The sequence below is a fragment of the Ambystoma mexicanum genome, chromosome 7p, assembly GCF_040938575.1.
Source record: "Ambystoma mexicanum isolate Mex_15411 chromosome 7p, UKY_AmexF1_1, whole genome shotgun sequence".
In the NCBI taxonomy this organism is placed as follows: Eukaryota; Metazoa; Chordata; class Amphibia; order Caudata; family Ambystomatidae; genus Ambystoma; species Ambystoma mexicanum.
Window position 1 is genome coordinate 281,292,119 of NC_090939.1, and position 27,790 is coordinate 281,319,908.

The 27,790-nt window shown below is 51.2% G+C and overlaps 1 protein-coding gene across 2 annotated transcripts in view; it reads left to right on the forward strand.

Annotated features, from left to right (window-relative positions):
- SCAF4 (SR-related CTD associated factor 4) overlaps window positions 1–27,790 on the forward strand; it is a 1,175,829-nt gene that overhangs the window by 187,098 nt on the left and 960,941 nt on the right. For both annotated transcript variants that reach the window (XM_069636348.1, XM_069636349.1), the window contains exon 6: window positions 1,600–1,686. In XM_069636348.1, the coding sequence (XP_069492449.1) occupies window positions 1,600–1,686 (87 nt within the window). The remainder of the gene's footprint in view (window positions 1–1,599; window positions 1,687–27,790) is intronic.

Genomic DNA, 27,790 nt, shown 5'->3' on the forward strand with positions numbered 1-27,790 from the left:
TCAGGTTTTGGCTTGTGGTTTTGCTTGTTTTGTGAAAAATTACAAAAAATGTGTGATTTCCTAACTGGAAGAGTCAGGGGAATGTAGCGGAGCATTGCTTTTCTCAAAATTCACAGAAGCCATTGCCTTACCGGGCCAACCATGTCCTCCACAAACCTTTTTTTTATTCCTGTTATTTTTGCAATTTTCCCCAAAACTATGGAAATCTTTCCTACATGGTGGTTGCCTCACCTGTGCGAAAACACCCCTTCCTAAACTAGAAAGTCTACTTTTCAGAAATGTATGCATTTGTTTTCCCATTCAGCTTTCCTACCCTCCTCTTCCATTCCTTCCACGCATGTCCTATTGGAAAAAAGGCCATAAATCGCCTACCTCTCTCAAAACAGCTGGTAACCATATAAAAATGTTTTTGTGGGTTTCCACTCATCCGGTTCTTGAAAGCGCGGAAAATAGCGAATTCAGCACAGCAAACCATTTGTTCCTAGCTCTTACAAGGAAAAAAACACAGGCTTCTTTGTACATCATTTTATTGGCATTTTCTGAAAAAACCCAAAATGTTCTCCCTTTTTGGTTATTTTCTCTTAACGCCCAACAGCAAACTAGGATTCCTTGGTGGCCTTATGACCATGTGGGAAGAAAAGGGACCAAATTTGGCCGAGTTCTCAAGTAAAAAATTTACAAGGGATTGAACGGCGACCTACTGAAACATCAAAAAAGGCTTTGGCACTGGGGGTGGTGGGGCAGGGGCAGAACCCTTGGCAGTTAAGGGGTTAAAGTAGTGGGGGGGTAACATACCATTTTGTACATGAGAGAGTAGGATAAGGGGCTAGTAAGTAATCCCCCAGCACTCCATATAAGATGGTGTGTGCTGGCCCTACTAAGCGAAAAGGGAAGTAAAATAATTTTCACTTTGCTAGTCTTGGGAACTAGTTCACACAAGAAAAGGTATTTAAACCTTATGAGAAAACGAAAGGATTTCACTGTGACATTGCACTAACGGTGCTGTTTGTCACCATCCAAAAAGTAGATGCCTATGGAGTTTGTCAGACTCCCACAACAATGGAAACATATAATCCAAATCAGGTCAAAACCTATGAGTGTGAGAAAAAGGTCTCACTCCCGGTTAAAAGGAAAGTCCTTAAGTTTAGAAAAAGAGCTGGTGGTCTCCAAGGTTGAAGCGATTTAGCACAGAAATGAGAATTCTCAACACTCAGCAAAAAGTGCTGGGGGCCTCAACAGGTCAGGGGAATATCACACAAGATGGATATTCTACCTATCAGTTTTTAATATAATATCTGGAATTGGTAAAAGTGAAGCTAGATACAAATAGTTCATTCATAATCATTTGAAATGTCAGTCAACAATTTGAAGAAACAGGCTATGTTGCCTACAAGTCTGCTTTTGTGCTGTAAATAATTAACCTCAGAGTGTTGCTTATATCTCTTTATGGTCGCTAATTAGTCTCTTGAAATATGTTGTATACATTTGTCTTGTAATCGGCACACACAGCAATTGATTTCCACGTAACACACATGGAACTGCATGAAACTATTTGGAACATATCGGTACTCGACAATTAATAATTCCTCCCCTGTTCAGCCTTCATAGCAGAAACGCAGAGTTCCTTGGAGTTCCAGGAGGAAAAGGAGAATCTCAATGTAACATGGAAGTCTGACACCAGTGTTGGTATGCACAGCTTTCTAGTTTCTTCCTATGAAAAGTTTGACCCTTTCTGCATTTTATCACTGATTTAACTAAATATTGAATTATTTTAAAAAAATGCTGAACCCAAGCATCCTTGCTTGTAATATTCAGAAATCCTTTTTTTTTTTTTTTGATAGCATGAGCACTTTTTTGTATTTTGCATTTGTTTGGTATTTTGTCTTGCTTATTTACTAGAAACAGTACAGTTAACACAGGTAGTGCCCGAGCAAAGGTGCCTTTATAGACTTATGATTGTATGACTGATGGAAGCCTGTTGAAGCGGTAATGTGGTACAATAAAAGGCAAGATGTTTCATCAGTGCCAAATTCCGACTCACTTCCTAGATTGTTAATACTAAGCAGGGCTGGACTGGGAACTAAAAGAGGCCCTGGAAATAATTGCTGGGGACCAAAAGAGGCCCTGGAAATAAAGTTCAAAGTGGCCCCATATGACACATTTTCAGCAAGCCCACTGCTTTTCCTATGAGAAAATTTGGAAATACCACACAAGAGAGGCCCACTGGGAAATCTCCAGAGTTCCCTATGGGCCAGTCCACCCCTGCTGCTAAGGCTGTTTTACAACCCCCCTATCGAGAGCTGTACAACCAATACAGTTATGGTGGGACAAAAAACGCCTAGCTAAAAAGAAATCCGAACATCTCTTAAAGGTAGGTAGAGTTGCAGAGCAGTCAGGCTTCCTTCTTAGGAAGGGATAGCAAACTGACACACAGGTTTAAATATTTCACACTTATCCAGAGAAAATACCACATTGATGTACTGAAAATACATTTAATTATCTTACATATGATATGCAAGGTTAGTTCAAATAGGTACTTGCACAGTAGATTATAAAACAGTAAATGTCTTTAAGGACTCTTCTCACCATTTTACTTGAATGTGGGTCCCCTGTTTAAAGGGGCACTAAGCATTTAGTGACCATGGGGACCAGACATTCTGACAAAAGGTTCTAGATATCTAGTGCCTGCAGAAAACAGTTAAATGTCCTACTAGACATAACCCCCTTCTACGTTATATTATTGGTCCTCTTCTATTTGGTATGCACCCTACAAATAAGGACATGGGTTTGTAAAAAAAGGGAACCATTTTTTTAAATGCAAAGTATTTGTGCCCCTCTGTCCTTGTATGTGTAAAATACAACTGCACAGGTCCCAGACAGACAATACTTGATGTTGGAAATCCATTGTGGATCATGGCCAAATGTCTACAAAATACGTTTTAGGAAGTTCCACTGCACTTCATGTCATACACACACAGTGTTAAAGAAAATAAAACATGTTTGCAAATATTCACATTTAGGGATGTGGAGAGTATGATTTTAAAAAATGTTAGTCGCTTGTAAGCACTGAAAATGTAGCCTTTGGCCGATGAACCCTGCCTGGGTACAAGACTTTCCAGGGACAGGCAAGTAATCCCTAAAGCCACTTAAGTAGAGTTCCACAATGAGTAAAACGTTCCTTCTCCAGTGTGGGCTCTGGCATGGATTCACGTGCTCACGAATAATCCATGTCAGGCTGGCAATCCTTGGAAAAAGAAAAGGTTTCACTTTCATTTAAAAAACGTTCTCCTATAAATCAATAACTGAGCGCTGGATCATATTGCCCCCAGCCAATGACTGACATCTTCCTAAGCCCCTCCTCTGGCAGCCAACCTCAGATTTTTACAGCACGTTCAAGTGTTGGGAGTCCTTGCGTTTCGCTCTTGGAGCTTTCTGCGTTTATCGTGCTTTTTTTGGCTATGAAACCCCTATTTTGTCCAATCGAGCCTGTGTGCTCCATCGGTTTTCGATTGACGGGGATCTGTGTTTCGGCATCTTTCATTGCCCCTCAAGGGCAAAATAATCTATTCTTTTCTTCTTGAAAATGTCCAGAAGGCCATCAGGCCTACACCGCGCTGGATGAGAGGACGACGACGGATCTTCCCTCTTCAAGCTCTGCACCAGCTGCGGGTTACAGAAGATTGTCACGGACAAGCATCTTCACCCGACGCACAAGGAAGATGATTGCGAGATCTGCCGTGGCTTTTCCAAGTGCTTGATGGACCAGCACATCAGACTGGCGGCGTGGCTCAAAGCCAGGGCCTCTACCCCGTGTAGTCCACGGGGGCATACCTTATCCAGATCCAGCGAGCCAGAATGGGCTTCTAAGTCCTTTGAGGGCTCTTGATCCATAGGGGCACAATATAAGGCCAAGCACTGCGAGTCAGCTTCCGTTTGTATCGCCGCGCAAACGGGTCCTCCGTCTGTGAGGGCGCGTTCATAGTCTCAATCAGCCTCGATCTCCAGTCATCGCTCCAGTTCGTCAAAGCGGAAGTCAGCAACCCCGGGGAAGCTGCGAGAGAAGCCAGAGAAGACTAAGCAGGACAAGGTGTCCAACCTGCCGGTTAGGACCTAGGTGATCCAAGCCAAGCCGGCCTCTTCCATCAAGATGGTTGCTGCTGCCCTCTCAAAGGCGAAAGGGGCTGACCCGGTCCAGGGTACCCCATTGGCGGTCAGGGTGGCTCTTCCTTCCAGGCGGGAGGCTTCGGTCAAACCTGTGGAGAAGATGCCGGAGAAGAGGATGCTGGACGTTAGCCTGAATCTAACCCTTCAGGACCAGAAGAGGGGGGTGACATTGAGTGTGTCAGAGATGCCCGCCTGAGATGGCGTTGTCGGCGGGGGCCACAACGACATAGGCGCTGGGCCCAGCGACCCTGTTCCCCAGACACCTCCCAGAGATCTTTCGCAGGATATTCTCTTGACCTTCCACACACTTGTGTCAGAGATTCAGAAGAGGATGCCGGCGACAAACCCCTTTGACACCAGAGGCACCCTATGCCTTCACTCCAACCGTCGTGATTTCCCCCCCCCCCCCCACCCCCCCCCCAGGGACACTGGGACGGACAGACAGTGGGACCTCTGTGCCACGAAGGGCTTCTGCACCGGACAAAGTGGGTTTCTTGCACGCCCAAGCGTTCGAACTCTTCCAGCTAACCCCTGAAGAGTGGGGCTTCCTGTATCCGCGCCGCAAGGCGAAAAGGAAGACCATTCTGTCGGTACCGCTCCTGGACGACGTCTGGGTTGAAGGACTGGCGCTGCTGAAGAACCCCGCCTCAGCCCGGAAAAGTGGGACCCGCTAGAAAAGAAATACTGGGTGCCGGAATCTGCACCCAAATGTCTGCGGTCACAACCACCAGTGGACTTGGTGGTCTTGGCCGCGACTAGAAAGAAGTCGTCCAACCCATCTTTGTCAGCCTCTGTGCCCCCGGACGGCGAGGGGAAGAAGTTGGACGCCGTGGGTCGGAAGGTCCTTTACACTGAGGCGACAAAGGTCAAGGCGGCCAACGCCTTGGCGATCCTGGCCAGGTACGACCAGGAGCTATGATACAAGATGGCTCCGATCCAGAACTTACTCCCCAAGAACAAGCGGGTAGAGGCAATGGAGATCCTTCAGGAAGGCGAGGTGGCGTCGGACCACGCAACAGCACCGTCCGTCATTTCGTCCCTCGCTAGGAAAGTCAGGTAGATCTTCATAGAGTTTTGCCTGTGGATCATCCTCTGACCACACACCCTCCCTTTCCATGACCCAGGAGGCCTACAGAAGTTGTTCCAAGGCCTTCGGAGGTGGCTGCAGTAGTGAACGCTCCCAGGGCGGCGCGCCAGCCTACAAACAGGACTGGCCGGGATGTTGTGCCTCCACCACTGCACCCCGGTGGGAGGCCAGCTGGCGAACGTAGTCAGCATGTGGGAAAACAGCTCCACTGATCGATGGGTGCTGGACCGAATCCAAAAGCTGGTTGTCCAATCAGGACAGCCAGCCCCCCCACTGGGATTTGTCCCCATTCAGGCAAGGAGGAAGACAAAGGGATGTGGAGTGTTGCACTCCTCCCTCACTTCCTGGCTTCACAGACAGACTGGAGCCTTGGCGGGGAGTACAGGGTAAAAAAGATAAGAAAATCACACAACGGAATTTTCGGCCTTGGATGTCAGGGAAAGGAAGGACAAACACTAAAATGGCGAAAAAACAAGACTGAGTCCATTTTGGTAAAATTAGCACTATTGGGGGCCTTTACTGCAGCTGTGAACACAGCTGCCCGCGGTAAAGGTGCACCAAATTAGTAAAGGGTATCACTGCCACCAGCCATTGAAGGTAAGCTTGTCCCTGTAACAGAATTGTTTTAGTGTGAAAGGGGGTAGATTGCTGGTTTCACCAAATAAAATGTAAAAGGGATCCAAGATCTTTCTACCCCTGGAAACTGTATTTCCCTCAAGTTTAGGCAGAGAAAGTTAAAAGTGGAGCCCCCAGGGCAACCCAGCTGGTGGCAGCTGTAGGTAGGTGTTCTGCACCTGAGCCAATGGGGGTGGCGGGGTAGTGGCTGCCGAAGGGGTGTGGGTGGGTCGGCAGAGTCTGGTGCTTTGGCCAAGGCTGTGCAGTTTGCGTTTAATGAAGCAGAAGTTCAATGCCTAGGTGGGTGCGATTGGGCCGGGACTGAGGGTCCGGTGGGGGGGATTGATGATGGACAGGCAGGGTTTGACTGAAACTGAGGCTGGGTGGTCATCAGGGGAGAGGGAGACGTTATGGACAGGTTTGGGTAGCGGGAGGAGGGGCTACATGGTGTAGGAAAGTTGGAGACGATTGCAGAGGAGGGTTGGGGTAGCTGTTTACAGAAGGTCTTGTGATCCTGGGTGGGTGCCAGGAGGTGTATAGGTTTGGGTGAGGGGGTCCTTTGGGGGGGTGCGGGGAGAGTGTGAGGGGGGCGCAGCAGTCAGCAGATGGGGAAGCTTTGTCCAAGGCTGTGCCGGCTTCAGAGTGAGGGGACAATTAAGTATAGGACAGGAGGGGTTTGGGCTGAGTGAGAAAGGGGGGGCAGACATGGAGGCGAGGGGTTGGCCGCTGGGTCTTTCAAGGGGGAGGGGGTTGGACAGGGTTGTGATGGTGCAGAGGGAGGAGGGGGGAGAGTGAAGGAGGTATTAGTGGGGCAAGAGAAGGGGGGCAGTCTGAGGTGTGAAGATGGATGGGGCCATTGCTGGGTGGTGAGCTTCTGGTTCCTGATGCATCAGAGGGCTCCTCTGGCCTTTGAATTATTTGGCATGGTGGAGGACTTGGTTAGGAGTGGTAGCAGTGACTAGATTCAGACTCAATTGGGCTCTATGGAAAATACACAATTAGTCTTGATGCAGAAAATGGCTACACGTTGCACAATTGGGCTAAATGTAAGCGATGGCTGACTGACACAAGAGGGCCACAGGCAAGGTAAAGCGACTTTACACAATTAGGCTAATTGCAGAATAAGGATACCTTACACAAGTGGGCTAATGGAAGATAAGTTTCACAACCGCAGATGGCCTAACGCAAGGTAAGGCTACCTTACACAAATAGGCTTAATGCAGAATAATGGCCAACGTAGCGCTGATGGGCTTAAAAGCAAGGTAAGGCTACCTTCTCCAGCATGGGGTCTGGCATGTATTCACTTGCTCATGAATATTCCCCGTCCTCAGGCTGGGAATCCTCAGTAAAGAAAAAGTGAGTGTTTCATTTCTGAACTGTCTTTCTCCTAACAACCAATCGCTGAGCTCTGGGTCATACTGCCCCAGCCAATGACTTCCCTCTACCTAAGCCCCTCCTCTGGCAGCCATCTTCAGATTTTTACTGCACGTTCGAGTGTTGGGAGTCCTCGTGTTTAGCTATCGAGCTTTTACTGTGTTTAGCTTTTTGGAAGAGTTTTACTCTATTTTTTCGGTCAATCGAGCCTTGTGCTCCATCGATCAACCTTCCGATTAACAGGGACCCGTTTTTCGGATTCTTCAGCGCCCCTCAAGGGCGAATTTCGTCAAGGCTTCCAGAAGATTCTTCAGGCCTACGCCGCGTGGAACATGTCGGAGGATGACGATTCAGGCCCCCTGTTCAGACTTTGCTCCAACTGCGGCTTGCGGAATGTCATTTCGGACGACGGGCATGCCCAATGTCTTGACTGCCTGTACCAAGCGAACGTGGAGGAAGACTGCGGTTTTGCAGGAGATGCGGCCTTGCACGCTGAAGGATCAGTATAGGCGGCTGAGGGAGTGGCTGCAGGCCAAGGCCCCTGCTCTGGGTGGGTCCCAGCAGCATGCCTCTCCCGGTTCCAAGAAAGCTGAGCAGGCTTCGAAGACCTTTTGAGGGCGCCCGTCCCGCGGCGGTCCAACAGAAGGCTAATCACTGGTTAGGCAGAGTTTGTATGCAGTACCCTTTGGGACCACTACACAGAACTAGGACTACAGGTGTGAGCAAAACTAACCTTTGGTATAAGTCTGTAATACAAAGTTTTTGGTAGCTCAGCTGAGCAGCCAGGCTTATCTCAAGAGGGAATGTGAGCAGTAAGGATGTTACACAGAGGTCTACATTCACAGGTGTTCAAATAAACTTACTCAAGGTTTCTTAATTAAGCACTTATTAATTTATTCAACAGTCAATTATTATAAAAAATGCACTAGAAGGAGGCAGTTAAATATCACACACATATACTTCAGTAATATACTCATTACGTTTCTGAGGCATTCAGACTACTTTGAAGGAGGGGCAAAATGGCATTCAGAATACTTTGAAGGAGGAGCAAAAAGGAATAGGTTCAAAACATAAAAGGATTACACTTTTCTTAGACAGTACAGATACTTCAAGTTTACCAGACGAGTCCATTCAATTGGCCACAGCAAAATACAATGGGCTAAAGACTTGAATAGGCTAAAAACTGTTCTGGTAAGTAAACTGTAGTCTCGGTAGAAGTTCTCAGAAGTAGTTTGTAACAAGAAGAATTATATGTTGGGTCACAATCTGATTAGGCCTGTGAGTTGGAAAAGTTTCAAGCACTTCACCGCGAGGGATAAGTACTCTGATTTTACAGTATCTTTTACAAATTAGGAAAACGATGCAGCTGGTGACTTCTGTTCCTGCAGATCTCGCTGTTCCTGGGCTTCAGTCGTGGGTCCAAGAGGGAGGACGTCGGGGGGGGGGGGGGGGGGACTCCTGCACTGCACGGGGACTGGTCAAAACACGGGCAAATCTTCAATTCCGGTAGTTGTAGACAAGCACACAAACTGGTGTCCCTCTCCCTGGTTATTCGGTTTTGTGCAGCACTCTGAGGAAAATACAACCAGCTTAGAGAATGGTATCCAGGTGTTTTAGTGTCGAGTTGATTGGTCCCACCAACTCCAAAAGGAGAAGTCGTCCTTGCAGGGCTTCTCTGTTGAGATGAACTTAGCGATTCAGACCTGCGGCAGGGCTTAACCGGGCAAACCAGCGGTCCAGGAGTTGCAGCAGCCGTCCTCTTCAAGCTCATCTTCAGTTCTTTGTTCCAGTGCTCGACTATGCATTCCAAGCCAAGAGACTCGCCTTTTATTCAGTTTCCTCCCATTCATTCCAGCCTAGCTGCCACTCACCGAGCAGAGTGGCTGTCCTTGCCGGACAGTCAGCCACCCAATCACACCAGAGTGTATTTAGGTCTCCTAGGAGACTAAGCACAGGGAATTTCCGGCACCTCCTTCACTTCCTGCCCACCCCAGACACTTGGGTGCCAGAGGCCGTATTCAGTCCTGAAGCTCGCCAAAGACGAATGAACAAAGGAACCAAACTTGGTTTTGGTGCGCAGAGCAAAACTCTAGAAGGATCTTTCCACAAAAACTGCGAAAAAAGACCGGGACCTGTTTTTACAGAGGGGGATCAGATGCCATATTGAAAAACATGTCTCCAGTGATTTAACGCTACCAGTGTTCGCGGTTGGGACATGACATATGGTAGTTTGTTGTAAAACTACTGTCGCCAGCTATTTCGAGAAGAAAGGGTAGCATTTGACAGCTACATGAGTATCTAGACACATGGGATACTAAGTAACCCCTCCAGCACTCTATTGTAAAATAGGGTGTGCTGGGTCTAGGAATTTAAAAAGACTATTAAAGTCAATTTCAACTTACTCTGAGAAACAGTAGTTTATCCCAGAGAAGGTATTTAATCCTTGGAAAGCCTGAAAAGGTTTCCCTGTGCCACTACACTGAGGGTGCTATGTGACACAAATGAAAAGATGCCTATGGAGTTGTCTAAAACTCCATAACCAAATAAAACACAATTAAAATGTGAAAAGTCCCAAAGTTTACCAAACTAGCTGTAGGGCTCTAAGGTGGGAGGTATTTGCACATTTATGAGAATTCTCCCTAACAGCAGTCCACTGCCACCGGAAGCGCCATTGCGACTGGCTCCTCGACAGCCAGGGCGAGTTCCTCTCCAGCGACTTCAGTCACTAGTCAACGCTCAGGATCTTTGGCCAACAGGAAGTCGGACCATCCGGGCAAAGTCGAGGAGAAGCCCAAGACCGACCTGCCTGAGAAGGCCATTGGGGATCGGGGCTCGGCCCTGCCCCTAAGGAGAAGGCCTCTGAGACGGCCCAAGCCCGATAAGGGGCCGGTCCTGACCGTGAAGGCTCAGGTACATCAGACGAAGGCCAGGCCTTCCGTCGAGGGGGTGGTGGTGTTCCTCGCGAAGGCCGTCGTGGCGGATCCGCAGGGCTCACCCCTGAAGACAAGGGTATCCCTCCCAGCCAGGAGGGAGTCCTCTTTCCAGCCCATAGAGAAGACCCCAGAGAAGAACATGCCAGTCATCTCCCTGAAACAGTCCCCTCTGGTCGAGAAGGAGGGGAGGCACAGAGGTCCTCCCGGGCACGGAGATCTCCTTGGAGGAGTAGCTCACCTACCCAAACTATCCAGGAGAAGAACGTCGGGAGCAGGCCCTACGACGAGGACGACGACTAGGATATAGTCTATGAAGGTGACTGGTGCCTGGGTGCTCAACCTACGTCCCAGGTTCCAAATCTACCTCCACCTCAGTTGCCGCCTCCGCCTCAGCTGCCGCTTAGAGACCTCTCGGGGACATTATCTCTGCACTGCATACGCTGGTCTCCGAGATGCAGACAAGATGTCTATTGCGCCGTCGACCCCTCCTGTGGCGCCGGCCATAGCCAACCCCATGACAAGGGGGATCCTCCGGCCAAGAAGAGGAAGGTGCACCCTACACCTCCTTGCCACTCTGCACCCCCTTCACCCTCCGAGGGATGAGACGGATTCTGACACAGCTACAACTGGCACGGACGCCGATGGTGGACCTCCCGCCACCACCTCCCAGATCTTCCCCGCTGGACGAGATAGGTTTGCTCCATGCGATGATCTCCAGAGCTTCGGAGTTTTTCCAGCTTGCTCCAGAGGACAAGAAGGAAGAGGGCTTCTTATGTCAGTGCCGCAAAGCGAAGAGAAAGACCATCCTCTCGGTCCCACTCCTGGATGACATTTGGGACGAAGGTTTGTTTCTCATGAAGAACCCTTCTACGGCCCTGGCGGAGAGGTATCGCTTTGAGAAGTAGTACAGGGTGCCGGACTTTGCGCCCAAGTGCTTACGGGCTCAAACGTCTCCAAACTCTGTGGTGTCAGCAGCGGCCAAGAAGTCGTCTTCAGGTGCTTTTTCCTCTGCAGCCTCCACCCATCCGGACAGCAAGAGGAAGAAGCTAATTGCCATGGGACAACGGGCCATCTATTCTGCGGCAACGACCATCAAGGTTGCCAACGCCCTGTGATTCAAGGTCGCTGCCATCCTGGACTTCCTCACTGACAAGATGTCGGAAGCGTTGGAAATTCTGCAGGAAGGAGACATGACGTCAGATCACGGTGGCTACGGACATTGCTGAAGCAGGGTTCAGCCGAATGGGCAACGCTGGTTGCCTTCGTCGTGTCTGTCTCAAGGCCACCAACTTTCGTCAGGACGTTCAGTCGAGGGTGTTGGACATGCCCTTCGAAGGTGACAGTTTGTTCGGTAAGGCTGTGGATGAGTCTCTACAAGCCATCAAGACGGACACAGTGACGGCGCGTACCTTGGGCACTCTTCAGCAACAGAGGCTGTTCTTTCAGCCCTCAGGCAGCAAGTCCCAATGATCCTCCAAGGAGTTCAGCGGGGGGCTCTGCTTCTTACCGCCAAGGCCTTCGGAGGAGGACATCGGCGCCAGGGTTCCCAAGGCAGCCCTTCGACATCCAAGCAGGATGGAACTGACCGTGGCATCGGGCTCCACCTGTGCACGCCGGTGGGAGGCTGGCGGACAAACTTTGTCTGCGTGTGGAAGACCATCTGCACCGATCGTTGGGTGCTGGTCGCTCTCGCCCACAGACACACCCTGTAATTTCAACTGCAGTTTCCTCGAATACTTCGGATTGAAGTAGACGCCAAGGGTTTTTCACCAAGTGCCTGGTGCCGGTGGCGGCGCAGCTACGACTGCAGGGGATCCATTTCTACCCTTACTTGAATGACTGGCTCATCCGGGCCAGTTCGAAGAACATCGCCGCCAACCACATGGCACATAATGTTCACCTACTGACGGAACTGGGGTTCTCGTGAACTATGCAAAGTCCTGCTTGACTACATCGCTGGATGCGCTGTTTCTGGGAGCAGGTCTCAACAAAGTGTCGTGCCTGGCGTCTGTCGAAGGAAAGGATAGCAGCCATCTTGGGCAAGGTACAACAGCTGTTGACACTGCAGGTCGCCACGGTGATGACCATCAAGTCTCTGCTTGCCATGATGTCATGCATCTTCCTCATTCGGGTATGCAGACTACGGATGCGTCCACCACGGGAGTTCCTCGACGTCTGTTGGATACAAGTGTCGGGAAGCTTTCAGGACAAGATCGTGCTCAATGAGCTTCCGTCGAGCGAGAAGGTGGTGGGGAGTTTGCGCTCATTTGTCCAGAGGCGTGGATTTCCACACCGCACCAGGGGACTGTCACGACGGACGCCGCACTGGAAGGATGGGGAGCTCACACCGGAAGTCTTCACGCAGGAGGCCTGTGGCTGCCGGAGGAGAACGTTTTTTATGGGCGTCAGTTTTTCGACTCTCCATAGTGTCTTTTTAAAGTTAACCTCTTTAACAACTTTTTGGCAATAAGTCCTTTTTGTTGCTTGGTTGTTCTAGGGGCTCCCCTTTTTTAACTTTATCTGGCTACTCTTGAGAGAACTACAGTTCCCAAGGGTAGAAAGGATCTTTGGATCCCTTTTACATTTTGTTAAGTGAAACCAGCACACTCCACCTTATGTGGAGTGCTGGGGAGGTAAAATGTATCCCCTTTCACACTAAAACTGTAACAATTCTGTTACAGGGACAAGCTTAACTTTAATGGCTGGTGGCAGTGGTACCTTGTATTAATTTGGTGCACCTTTACCATGGGCTGTACTCACAGCTGCAGTAAAGGCACCTAAGGGTGCTCATTTTACCAAAATGGCCCCTGCCTTCTTTTTTCGCCATTTTAGTGTTTCTTGTCCTTTCTTGTTCCTTCCCCTGACATCCAGGGTGGGAAATGACTTGATTTTAATAATCAGCGGGAGTCCCCTGGACTCCCTGCCCTGGCTGCAGTCTTGTTGAAGGCAGGAAGCGAGGGAGAAGTGCAAACCTCTGCAGCCCTTTGTCTTCCTCCTTACCTGAATGCGGACTAATCCCAGTGGGGGGAATGGGGGGCGTGGGGGTGGCTGGCTGTCCTGATTGGACAACCAGACCGCCCCTGTTGTAAAATGCATGGAGAGAATGCTGAGGTTGTGCTGTAGTTCCTGTTAAATACTGCAAACCTGGAAGCTGAAAACAAGTCCACCACTGGAGCCGAAACTGAAGAGGATGATGAAGGAAAAGCGCCTGAGACGATTTCGAGTGACCGCAGAGCCTGCTGTGTAACCGGAGCCTGCTTTAGCCCTTCCTTCCAATCGACCTGGGTACTTCGAAAACCCTCACTCAGAGCCTTGTGAGAGCCACTAGACTCAAGAAGATCTGCATTTTGAGCCAACCCACGTAATGCTGCGACATTGTAGGGCTGCAATACCCTGGGAACTCGTGCCATTGTGTGGTGCACGGTCTTTCTAATCTCGCTGAAACTTCGTGGGCATCCTGATGTATCTCCAGAGACACAAATCGAGTCCAAAAAGTCCCCTCACCAGAGTGTTGGACTTATGTAACGACGAGAATCCGACCGCAATATTCTGTCTTGTTTTGTGCTCCTTTTTAAAAGGCAACAAATCCACAGAGCTTCATTCAGCCGCGAGGAAAACCTTGCCTAGAGCTTTCTCTGTTGATCCCTGCAGCAAAGCCCCTTCCAAGGTTCTGTTTTCTGTCACCACGTCAAGTTATCCACTGACTGGGTTTTTGGCTGCAGATCCCAAAGTCGTCCTGCTACAAAATAGTCTTCAATGCTGTGGTACTTTGTTGGGGACCAGGCTGGGGACGTATGGGCAAGGGCTGGGGTAAGTCTTGCAGATAAAGAACATGATGGAGCAGCCTTTGATGAGGTAAGGGTATGGGATGCCCTACGAAGGATGTACCCAGACACCCCTTACTTACATTATTTAATGCAGTGCACAATGGGTGATGATGAGGACCGAGTTAGGTTTATTCTTACGTTACAGGAAATGTGGAGGGTTGAGACAGTACAATTTTTCTATTTTATTGTAAAGACGGGACTACCAAAAGAGGTCCAAAAGGCACTAGATAAAATTGTGGGAATTGAAGCTAAAGGGTGTCAGAATACTGAAGTAGTGGGATCCTGCAGGAGTGAAGCTGGCCCACCTAGCCCCCTAAGCCTGCCTGCTCCACAATCCTGCTTCTTTAAAACTGTTGGCCAGGCAAAGCCAAGGGGAATGGATAAAACAACAAAAGACAAGAACTCCCACTGCAGGTACTTCAGACTGTCTTCCTGGAAGGTTTTGGCTCAGATGGGATGTTCCTAAAAGGAAAATACAACTTTAAATGCATCTGTTCTTTTAATATCTTACTGACAACACTCTGTAATATAATACTGTCTCCTAATAACAATTACCTGTTGCCTAAGCTTGATTTGCCAGGACAGGAGATGCTCAACAAATTGGGAATGCCACAACTGTAGCACTATGGTGTGAAGGACAGGGAAAATGCGGTTGTAGGGGACAGGATCCCAACCCACAGTGGCAATATGGAGGAGCACCAGGGGGAAAAGGAGGCTTTCGAGGAGCAAGAGCAGGAGGCTTTGGGAGGGTAGGACCTCGGGCAGGAGGATTTGGAACATCACAGTGCTGGTATTGAGGGAAATGGGGGCATTTCTCAAGGGAAGGCAGGAACAGCCCTGGGATGAGATTGAATTATGGGCCATTACCTTCAGGGCAGGGATGCCAAGGGCCTCAAGGAAGGAGACAACAGCAATTTGGGCGAGGGGGTCAAAATCAGTCCCCTTATGGGGCTGACAGGCAAGGGCAACAACTACAGCAGGGTGAGGGAACAGTTTAACAGAATGGCAGGGGGAACAGGCACTCCATTCCAAGGACTTACAATGACGGGGCAGCCCTTTTTCATTCCCTGGGACAAATACATATTCTGATTAGGACAGCTCACTGAAAGCACTCGCATGGCCAATCCTATTGATGACCGCACACCCTGAAGAGGAGCCCTTGGTGGAAGAGGAAACAGCCAATTTATATTTATGGTAGATAGGTTTGCTACTGGTGATATGCCTAACTGCCAATAGATCCCTGCTTTAGCCTGTCTCCTACCCGTGCTGGTTAGTTGTACTTGGCCTACTTGCCCAACTGCTATCTGTGATGTGCATTAGTGCACTACCTACCTGTGCTGGATAATCGTATTAGGCCTATGTGCCCAAATGCTATATTGAACCCTGCTTCTGCCCATTTAACCCCTACCCACATATTGCTGGCTCTCCTGACTACCATGTTCCCTTTCTGCGTAATTCCCCACTCCACACCGCGCACAAGAGGACACTTCAATAAGATTGATGAAGGTTTAGCCAGACTAGGATGTCAGCGACACTTCCCGATTCCCCTGCCCCACCCCACCCCATTCCTTCCCTCACTCCCTCCCTTCCCCACACAAATTGTACCCTCCTACACTACATCTGCCACCATTAAGAATACAGCTACCTTAGACATCCTGAGCCTCAATCCCAACCTTCCCACTTACAAACACAACCCAATAGTACCAACAATAGGACAACACCCATCATGGGTATTGAAAGACTTAATAGATTCATGACTAGAACCAAAAGGTCCCTTCTAGCCACTTCACTCCCCACAACAACCAATACATTCACCAAACTAGACACCACCCCTAATAATCACCAACACAAAAGCCCTCACAACATAACTCTCAAACACCAAACCAAGACCATTGATCTCTCCCCTAACCTAGGTAACCCACCACCTCCTGCCCCACCTCTACCCTCAAAGGCGCACTCCTCAACGCTCGCTCAGTAGGAGCCCATGCAATAGAAATCCATGACCTCATCGAGGACCAACATCTTGATATGTTGGTAGTCGAAACCTGGCTACACCTAGCTGCAGGCCCACTATTAGCTCTTGCTATTCCCCCGGGCTTTAGTGTCTTCAGAACAGATAGGACAACCACTCAAGGAGGCGGAGTCGCCATAATAGCCAGAACCACCTTGGAAATCAGAGACTGCCCATTAGAACAAATACAGGGTTACGAACTCCTACTTGTAAAGTATACATCTAACCCCAAAACCACCACCAACTTCTTAGTAGTGTACAGATCACCTAACAAAAACACCCACCCCGATTTGGACATCCCTCTACTTCTGACTCCCTTCATGAAGCCCAAAACCAAATGTATAGTCCTCGGTGACCTCAACCTAGGAGACAGTGATCCCCTAGACCAGAGGTCTTCAAATTGTGGGGGGCTCCCCCCCTCCCCCCCCCCCCAGGGGGGGCATGGCCGCATCCCAGGGGAGGGAGGGGGGGTGCCAGAGCCCAGCATGAAATGTAAAAAAAATTCTGATGTTTGTTAATCTACTTAGAATCACATGCTGTGCATAGGTCTGACATCCAGTGGTCACTGCAGAGTATTGCATTTTGTTTTTCGTAGCCGAAAAGGGGACGTCGACAAGGCGTGTCTGTAACACTATCCCTATAGTGACGTGCGGTGTACCCACAATCCCTCACGCATTGAGGTCCCTCAGATTGTTTTTTTCCGCCCAGCTTTTGGTCGCCTTTATGCGGAGCTCCTCGAGAGACATTGCAAAACATATTTCCTGGACCTTGGTCCTGACTTATTACACTAACACATAGATCCCTCCCCTCGACGTAGCTGCAAAGCTGTTTCTCCGCCGAACAAGATCTTAGACGGAGGAGACGAGACGGAGGAGATCCTTCGGCGCTGCTGAACACGTGGCCTGGCCTCGCCGGCCAGCATACAGTAGGAAGAGTGGGGGTGGAACTATCTTGTTTCTCTTCGAGAATGCCTTTCCTTTTCCCTTCCCTTTCCCTCGGGGTTGTTATCACCACTAATTATTGCCTCAGCTATGGAGAGGACACGCTTTAGGTTTTGCCCGCGCTGCAAGGGCAAGCACACCTGGAAGCTGTAATCGTTGCTTGCCCCTCAATCATAAAGAAGACGGCTGTGCGGCTTGTCAGCTTTTAAAACCCAAAACTCTAAAAGAACGTAGAGTCCAGAGGTGGGAGGCCTACGCCATGTCAAAGTCCGATTCCTCACCCGCCGTCGCCGAAAGTGACGAGGAAGGTGATAACACGACCTCCGTTGCGGAAGTCTTAAACCTCTCGAGGAAGCGCTCACGTTCCTCGACGTCCGTCCCCGACGGGCTCGGCTCACGCCCTGCTTATGGGGATGAACACCCCGGCGACAAGGACGCACAAAAGACTCACTCCCATAAGCACACAACCCAAGGCTCTTCTTCATCAAAGACGAAGAATCCATCAGCGCCGAAGGAGACGCAGGGCACCCCAGCGTCTACCTCAGACCGTAAGAGTCTAAAGCCCCACTCGCAAACGCAGCCGCGACCAGCGACTGGGCTTTCCACAAATAAAGGCGCTACCCCAAAACCATCCGACGTAACGCTCCATATAAGAGCGCCCGTCGAAGTACAACACACAGCGCCCGTAACGTCGAGACAAGAAACCTCCACAGACAATTTACTTGTCGAGAGCCTAGCGAGGATTGTTTCCGCCGATACCCATAAGCGGACGGCGAAAGACACGTCGAATACCGCGCAAAAGGCTAAAGACACGCCGAAAAAGCCGAAGGGGAGCCAGGAACTTCCCCCTTCATCTAGAGGGACTCCTGGCCTACCGGAAGGTTTTTCAGACGGCGACAGAAACCTTTCTTTGACGTTGTGGGAGAGGTCAAAGCGTTTCCAGGCAGAAAACACTAATCCCCCCCCCCCTCCCTAGACTACTCAGGGGTACCCCATGAACCTCTGGAGAGACTCCATTTCTGTATGGAGAAGATGGAAGTTTGTCGCATGACGAGTTTTTGGGTGTAGAGGAAGAACGAAACATAGAGGAGGGTGGTTTTCAAGAAGATCCAGATACAGGTGCAGGGGGCTTCGGAGAGGAACTAGAGGTAGTTACCTCACACCCCTGGCAGTCCCCATCAGCGTACTCTGACCCTGATGCCATAGCCCTTTCGAGGGGATTGGGTCCTCCGACGTATTCCATATCTATGACATGTAATCACCACAGCTGTGCTGCTTCGGAAACTTTTTCGGCGTCTGCGTCCTGCGTCGATGACGTCGATGCGCCGCCGTCGAGGACCTCCTCCGACGTCCGACGTCATCCGATGTGATAAGTAGGACGCACGACGCCAGTAGCCTCAGTTCCGTTTTTTCCGCGAACGTGTTGCTTCGTGTTTCTCGGTTCTAGCCTCGACTCATTAGAGTTCTGTTCTTTCCGGTTCTTCGAACCTGTTCGTTTGTGAATTGTTCCTTCGACGATGTCTTCCACTTCGTCTTCAACCCCGCGTCCGGGCTTCAAGAAGTGCGGGGAGTGTGGGTCCAAGATGTCGGTGACTGACTCGCACGATGCCTGCCTCTGGTGCCTCGGGGAGGCCCACGACACGGATGACTGTGTCGACTGCCTGTCGCTCACGTCCAAGGCCTTACGCGAACGTAAGAAGAAATTGTCGGTAGGTCGGGTGTCCAAGCCCCGGAAGTCGAAGTCGGCGGGGCTTTCGACGGATGATTCGAGGGGTGACTCTCCGCGTCATCGTCGGAAGTCTCGTCGGTCTTCTTCTAGGAGTCGGTCTCGCCACTCCTCGGCCTCTTCGAGGCATTCTCGGAAGCGCAGACACCGGTCGCCTTCCAGGTCCTCTTCAGAGGACTCTGCCCGGCACGTTGGCTACCCCACCAGCCGTGCGACGCCGGAGGAATGGGCTTCCTTCGGGAAGAAGATGTTGGCGATTCTTGAGTCGCAGGGTACTCAACCGTCCGCGCCCCCGAGTGGGGTCGGCCGTGAGAGGTCGAGAGCCACCGCTCGCAAGAGTGGTCGGCGCGAGTCACGGGAGAGGTCCCGTTCGGACAAGGGGGCTCGTTCTCGCCGTACCCGTTCCAGGTCCCGGTCCTCGACGCGATCGAGACCGTGTGCACCTGTGATGTCTTCGAGGAAGACATCGACGTCTGAGGCGTCGAGGGCGTCGACAGGCTTTCTCGAGGCTCCGGCTCCGAGGAAGTCGTCGAAGCCGTCGACGGTCAGGTCGTCGAGGGACACGCTCGGAGCTCCGGCTTCGAGGGCTGTGTCGACGCCGCCGATACTGGAGGCGCTGCATCTGACGTCGACGCCGATTTCCTCGACGTCGACGCCGATCCTCTCGGCGCCGTTGCCGGTTTTCTCGACGTCGGCGCCGATTCGCTCGACGCCATCGACGCCTTTCGTGTCGGAGGTGCCCCGTGTCTCGGGTGTTCCCCCTAGGAAGGCTCTGGTTAAGAGCAGGCACTCTCGGGTGCCTTTCCACCACTTGGATTATATTTCGGAGGCGGATGAGGATTCGGATGGCCTGGTTCCTAGTCAGGTGCCGGATGACATTGTCTCGGGCCATAGTCAATTTGACGATTTGAGGCAGTCGCTGCATGATGCCAGTGGACTGGACACCTCTCCGGAGGTGGAATTTGGTCGGCCTGAGCCTGGCTCCCATGCCGATTCCTCATACCGGCGCCTTATGGCTAGGGTGTCTGAGTATCTGGGATGGTCTGCTCCCCCAGGTGAGTTTGTGCAGGATGATCTGACGGACATCCTTGATGTTGGTCCCCCAACTGACCCGGTACTGCCGTTCCATATGGCTTTACAGCGTAGGGTGGCGGCGGCTTGGACTGCTCCGGAGAGTCTCCCGGCAGTGGGCAGATCCTTGTCGCGAAAATACCGTCCAGCCAGTGGCGACCCCTGCTACTTGACCAGGCACCCCACTCCGGAAAGTTTGGTGGCGCAGGCGGCCACGGCCCCGGCAAAGCAGGCGTCGTACCCTACCATCCCTCCTGATAGGGACGACAAACGTTTTGATGGCTGGGCGAAGAAGGTGTTTTCTTCTGGTGGTATGGCGCTTCAGGCGGCCAACTCCGTTTGTGCCTTGTCGCGTTTCACGCACACTCTGTGGAACTGTGTTGCGTTAGCGGCTGAACATATTCCCGAAGGGGTCGAACGGGATGGTTTCCTTGCTATGGTCCAGGATGGTAAGGATGCCATGTGTGAGTCCGTTCAGTCGGGTTTGGACTTGGCTGAATGCGTCAGTAGGTCCATGGCGGCGAGCACCGTGATACGCAGGTTTGCGTGGTTGCGGAAGTCGGGGTTTGCTCCTGATGTGCAGTCCCGGCTCCTCAACATGCCCTTTGATGGTGAACATCTTTTTGGCAGCAAGGCTGACGAGAGCCTTGAGAGGTTGCAGACCTCAAAAGCTGCAGCGAAGTCGTTGGGCGCTGCAGTTCGCCAACCTCCGCTTTTTCGTCCTAGGGGACAGCAGTGGAGGGGTGGCTCCTTTCGCTATTACTCGTCCTTTGGTAGAGTGAGAGGAGCTGGCAGTCAAAGGGGCCAACGCAGGGGTACCAGAGGTGGACGACAAGGTACCCGTGGTGCCAAGGCCGCTCGGGCAGTTGCCTCTTTGCCCTCAGGTAACGCCGCAGCCGCTCCTACTCAGTCATGAGGCCATGTACCATGGTTCGCCGGTTGGGGGCAGGCTGGCGCAGCATCTTGTAGAGTGGCGTGCCATTACTTCAGATGTGTGGGTTCTGGAGATCATTTCCCACGGCTACTGTCTTCCCTTTCGGCACAGGCCTCGCGACAATCCACCGGGGAACCTCTCTTTGAAGAGTCCGGATCCGCTCCTTGCGCAGGAAATTCAAGCCCTGCTGGAGAAAGGCGCCATAGAACTGGTGCCTGTAGCGGAGAGGAACAAGGGATGGTATTCCCCTTATTTTTTGATTTCGAAGAAAGACAGGGGTTTGAGACCCATCATGGACTTGCGCGGTTTGAACAAACTCCTCAGGAAGGACAAGTTCAAGATGGTTACTCTCTCTCAAGTCCTCCAGGCCCTTCAGCTTCAGGACTGGTTGGTGTCACTCGACCTCAAGGATGCTTACTTCCATGTGCCGATCCATCCCAAGCACAAGAAGTACCTGAGGTTCGCGGTTGGCGACTCGCACTTTCAGTTTCGGGTCCTGCCGTTCGGTTTGACCTCCGCCCCGAGGGTTTTCACCAAGCTCATGGTGGTGGTGGCAGCGCATCTCAGGCAAGGGGGGATTCACGTCTACCCCTACCTGGACGATTGGTTGATCAGGGGGAGCTCTCCCGAGCAAGTCCTGGATCATCTGTCCGTCGCCTGCCACTCCCTTCACAGGCTGGGCTTCTCCCTCAATTTAAAGAAGTCCCATTTGACGCCAACACAGAGGCTCCAGTACATCGGAGCAGTGCTCGACACTTCCCTGGGGCAGTGTTTTCCTCCCCGGGTGAGGGCTCTTCACATTCAGCAGATGGTGCACAAGTTTCAGCATGCCCAGACGCTCCCGGCGTTCGAGTTCTTGAGGTTGCTCGGCCTCATGGCATCCTGCATTCTTCTGGTGCCAGAGGCTCGCCTGCGGATGAGATCTTTGCAGTGGGCACTCAAGACGCAATAGTCGCAGTCCTCCGGCAGGATGTCGGACCCGGTTCAGGTGCCGCCCTCGGTCGCCCGGGACCTTCTGTGGTGGGCTGTCGAAGGCAACTTGATGAAGGGGGCTCCGTTTTGGCTACCCTGGCCGGAGGTGACGATCGTGACGGATGCATCCCTCACGGGATGGGGAGCTCATGCCAACGGGCTGACAGTCAGCGGTCGTTGGTCTCCGTCGGAGTCCACACTCCATATCAATCTGTTGGAGCTGAGGGCCGTCAGGCTAGCCCTGAAGGCTTTTCTGCCGACTGTGCGAGGAAAGGCTGTCCTGATCATGACGGACAACACTGTGGCCATGCACTACCTCAACAAAAAGGGGGGGGCAGGGTCACTTCCTCTGTGCAGGGAGGCGATGCAGCTCGAGTTCTGGGCCATCCGGCAGGAAGTTTCGATCTCGGCAGTTCATCTGGCCGGAGACGAAAACGTGACGGCGGACGCTCTGAGCAGGCAGAGCGCGATCTCTCACGAGTGGGAGTTGGCTCAGGGGATTCTCCTGGAGATCTTCGCCCTTTGGGGGACCCCTCAAGTGGATCTCTTCGCCTCCAGTGTCAACCGGAAGTGCGAGAGGTTTTGCTCGCGGGAATTTCCTCCGAAAGGAGCCTTAGGCGACGCGTTTGTGGTGGAGTGGTCATTCCCGCTGCTGTACGCGTTTCCTCCAGTCCCCGTCATCCCGCAAGTGCTGCGGAGGTTGCGGAAGTTCGGTTCCCGGATGATCCTCATTGCTCCGGCGTGGGCTCGGAGGACGTGGTACCCGGACCTTCTCGACTTGTCCATCTGCCCTCCACGTCGTCTTCCCTACCGAGACGATCTGCTCTCACGGGAGGGGGGTCAGGTTCTCCATCCAGAGGTCGGATCCCTCAACCTTCACGCTTGGCTTCTGAAAGGTTGAGGTATAAGGATTGGGACCTCCCTGAAGACGTGATGGAGGTGTTGCTTTCGGCCCGAAGGCCCGCAACTAAGTCTCTGTACCGTTGCCGTAAGTTCTGCGACTGGTGCAGAGTTCAGAATGTGGATCCTTTTGCATGTGACATCCCCATGGTTCTGTCCTTTTTGCTTTCTTTGGCCCACAGGGGCTTGCAAGTGGGTACCATTAAAGGTTACCTGGCGGCGCTGTCCATCTTTAAGCGCTCATCTGAAGAATGTTCTTACTTTAAAATCCCTTTAATTTCACAGTTTCTGAAAGGGCTCACTAATGTGTTCCCTCCGTCGCCTTTCCTGGTGCCCGGTTGGGATTTAAACCTTGTTCTTAGGTTTCTTATGGGTGCTCCGTTTGAGCCTTTACATTCTTGCCCTTTGAGACTGTTGACTTTGAAAACTGCGTTTCTAGTTGCGGTTACTTCCGCTCGCAGAGTGAGTGAGTTACAGGCACTTTCTGTTAAGCCACCCTTCACTGTATTTCACAAGGACAGGGTTGTCCTTCGAGTTCGTCCTTCTTTTCTTCCAAAGGTAGTGACGGAATTTCATTTGGCCCAGAAGATTGTTCTTCCGGCTTTCTATCCTCCTCCGCATCCTGGTAAGGAAGAGGAGAGGCTCCATAGGCTTGATCCTAGGAGAGCTTTGAGCTTTTATGTTTCTCGCATGTCCCGGGTCAGAGTGGACGATCAACTCTTTATTGGTTACGCTGGTAAGCGCTTGGGGCAAGCTGTGTCGAAACAGACTTTGTCACGCTGGATTATTTTGGCCATCTCGGAGTGTTACCGCTTGGCGGGTAAGGACCCACCGGCTGGCTTGCGGGCCCATTCTACCAGGGGCGTGGCTGCATCTACTGCCCTGCAGAGGGGTGTTCCTATTCGCAACATCTGTGATGCTGCCACCTGGGCTTCAGTACATACATTTGTACGGCATTATTCCCTCGATTCCATCAGAGGGCAGGATCTGGCCTTTGGCAAGGCGGTCCTTTGCTCTGCTATTTGATTGGCTATTCTAAATTTTGTTTCTAAATTCTTTCCCTCCTCCTTGATTTGGTACTGCTTTGGGAGTCTGTCATAGATATGGAATACGTCGGAGGACCCAATCCCCTCGAAGAACAAGTTACTTTCTTACCTGGTAACGTTCTTTCGATGGGATGGTCCGACGACGTATTCCATATCGCTCCCACCCTGCCTTCCCCGCTGCAGAATTTCTGTTGCGATTGCAGCTTACGTTCCGCAAGGCTTTGTGTCAGACTGGCAGTTGACTAATGTCACACGTTCTGGGGGAAAAAACTACAACTGAGGCTACTGGCGTCGGACGTCGGAGGAGGTCCTCGACGGCGGCGCATCGACGTCATCGACGCAGGACGCAGACGCCGAAAAAGTTTCCGAAGCAGCACAGCTGTGGTGATTACATGTCATAGATATGGAATACGTCGTCGGACCATCCCATCGAAAGAACGTTACCAGGTAAGAAAGTAACTTGTTCATCTCCTCCCAAAGACTCGCCTATTACGAACACATCTTCTATAGATGACCAGCCTACGTTTAATGCACTGTTGCGCAAAGCAGCAGCGCATTTCGAATTAGAAACAGTGGGAGACCTCTCCTGACATTGACTTTGTGGAAAAAGTAATTAAGGAGAAACCCCCCGTCAGTCAAACCATTCCACTCCTGGCCTCAGTAAAAAGAAGAATCGCCCCTTCTCTATCTACTCCTGCGTTGGTCAGAGGGGTCAAACCTCGAATAGAGAAACTCTTCAGTCCATCTCCTGCTGACCCTTTTGTACGTCAGGGGCCACTCAGTACCAGACTCCCTTGTAGTAACAAATACAAGGAAGAGGGCAGGGTGCCACTGTCCACCAGCGAGGCCCCTCCAGACAAAGAGGGGAAAAAACTGTATGCTCTGGGGAAGCGAATCACAGCTTCCGCCGCTTTCTCAGCAAGGATCGCTAATAACTCTTTACTAGCAAGCTACGCAGACGCACAGTGGAGGAAGCAACGTAGCGACGCTGAAGAGGCACCAGAACTCCTGCGTACACGCCTTCTGGCCACAATCACGGAAGGGACACTAGTGAACTAAAGAATCGTTAAAAAGACTTTAGATGCCTCAGAGACTGCTGGGCGTTCCCTAGTCCACGGGATAATCCTCAAACGCCATGTCTGGCTGCGCAATTCGGGGTTTAAACCTGAAACGCAGGCTTCCCTGATCAACAAACCTATAAAGGATACCAATCTCTTTGGTAAGGCAGTTGATGAGGCTCTAGAAAATGCTAAAAAGGAGTTTGACACAATCAAGACCCTTGACCAGATTTCTAGGCCCCCTAACAGACGCGGCTATGGCAATAAGCGCCTTTTTCGGGCCAATGCCAGCAGCAGAATCAACAACAATACTCTGCCAACAACTGGTCCTCTAACCAGGGTAATAGTGGCCAGTACAATCAGAGAGGCGAACGCCGTGGCAAGGGGAGAGGTCGGGCCTCTACCCCTAGAGTCTCCCAGGCCAATAACAGCAAATGACCCGAAGATTCGGGTCCCCTCCCATGCATCGCCGGTCGGCGGCCGGTTTACATCGTTTCTTCCAGCATGGGAGGGAATAACATCAGACCGCTGGGTACTTATCAACCATAGCCCGCGGCTAATGTATAGAATTCAACAGTTCCCCAACATACAGACCCCCACGGGGACGACGCATGACACCAGAACACCTCGCCATCATCCTACAGGAAGTGGAACAGCTACTGGAAAAAGGAGCTATAGAGGTCGTGCCTCTATCTCAGGTAACGAAAGGTATTTATTCAGTGAACTTCCTTGAACCCAAAAAGGACCTAACCATGCGCCCTGTATTAGATCTGTGCCCAGCGAACAAATTTGTCAAGCCCCAAAAGTTTTGCATGTTAACCTTACAGAAAGTAATCCCCTTGCTATCACAAGGGGATTACATGACAACACTGGACATGAAAGATGCATACTTTCATATTTTAATGTTGCCAGCGCACAGAAAATACCTCAGGTTCATGATAGAGAACAAACACTACCAGTTCAGAGTGCTACCCTTCGGGATAGCATCAGCACCAAGGGTATTCACGAAAGTACTGGCAGTGGCCCATCTGCGCAGGTTGTCCATCCCAGTATACCCTTACCTCGACGATTGGCTCATAACAGGGGATTCTTACGAAACCTGCCTCTCCAATACCCAAAAAACTGTAGACCTTTTGTTCCAACTGGGGTTCTCCATCAACGAGAAGAAGTCCACCTTAGACCCCAGCCAGATCAAAAAATTCCTAGGGGCTCTAATTCGAACAAAGGACGGCCTCGTCTTCCCCTCCAACGAGAGGGTCCAAAACATGCTGTTTCAGATCCCCCAATATGTGGCAGGTCGAGAGGTGACGGTACGCAAAGCAATGCGCTTGCTAGGAATGATGGCGTCATGTATTTATTTGGTACCCCGCGCGCGCCTGCGCATGCGCCCAATGCAAGAGTGGCTCAACAGCCAGTGGTGTCAGGCCAGCGGACAATGGGACGATCTAGTGGTGGTCTCGTAGGCCTTGGTTCTCTCGCTGCGGTGGTGGACAAAGGAAAACCTGCTAATAGGGAAACCTTTTACCACACCCGCAGTGGAAGCCACTCAAACCACAGACGCATCCCTCACAGGATGGGGGGCTCACCTATCCCATCGGACTGCTCAGAGTGTACTCCGAGCGTAGCATCCAAGCACATAAATCTACTGGAGTTACTGGCGGTGTTAAAGGCACTGAAAGCCTTCCAGGAACACCTAGAAGGAAAGACGGTGATGGTCCTCACGGACAAGCAAGGGGAACCCACTCTCCAGGACTGTCCAAGCTGTCCCAGAACATCTGGAAGTGGGCTCTGACACATGTTCCTACTGTCACAACATGTACCAGGGGAACTCAATCTGCTAGCAGACGAACTCCGCAGGGATTTCCCCCTGCCCGCAGAGTAAGAATGGCGGTTACACGAAGACATCGTCTTCGACGTCCTCACACAGTGGGGTTTTCCGGAAATAGACCTTTTGCAACTCTGGAGAACTCACAATGCCAAGATTACGCCTCCAGGTACCCTCAGAACCAGTCCAAGGGGAACGGTCTATCGATTCCATGGTTAGGGAAATTTGTTTACGCTTCCCTCCCCCCCCCCCCCGACTCCCCTTCTCAACAAGATTGTGCACAAGATGCACCGGGAACAAGCCACCATGATACTAGTGGCCCCTATGTGGGCCCGGCAACCATGGTTCGCTCATCTGATGGAGATATCTGTCTCCACCAGTCAAACTGTCATGCCCGTACAACATGCTGTCACAGGACAAGGGCAGGACACTGCATCCATGCCCTCAAACCTTGAACTTAGCAGCCTGGCTCCTCAGATCCTAGAATTTGGACATTTAAAACTTCCACAAAGGTGCATGGGCACCCTCAGGGAAGCTAGAAAACCCAACACTCGTCACTGTTATTCTAGCAAATGGAAGAGATTTGTCATCTGGTGTAGAGGAAGAAGCATCAACCCCGTTGACTGCTCTCCCACACAAATTGTTCTGTACCTGACACATTTGCTGGACTCTGGTCTGGTATTCTATTAACGTCCACCTAGCGGCACTTTCTGCATACACCACTTCCCAACTCAGTGTCATGGTGGAAAGTCCCAGTGATCAAAGCCTTCATGGAAGGGGTAAAAAGCATACACCCCCCAATAGCAAACCCAGCTCCCGGCTGGGACCTAAATGTGGTACTCACCAGGCTCATGGGTTCACCCCTTTGAACCCATGTACAAGGCAACTCTTAAAGACCTCACTCTTTTCTAATAGCTATCACCTCCATTAGGAGAGTAAGTGAACTACAGGCTCTTTCTGTTCCAGACCCCTTTGTAACGGTTCACAGAGATAAGGTGGTTCTACGCACACACCCAAGGTTTGCACCGAAATTCATCTCGAAATTCCATGTCAACCAGTCAATAGAACTACCAACTTTCTTTCAAAATCCCTCAAATCTAGGAGAAAAGAGCCTGCATACACTTGATGTGCGCTGAGCTGTCATGTTTTATATCGAAAGAACTAGACCACTGAGAGACTAATCAGTTCTTTGTCTCGGTGGCAGCAGGAAGAGAAGGAGATGCAGTATCAAAGTCCACTATATCTAGATGGATTGTTCATTTCATCACTCTGTTATACTCTTGCTAAGAGAGAACTACCCTTCAAG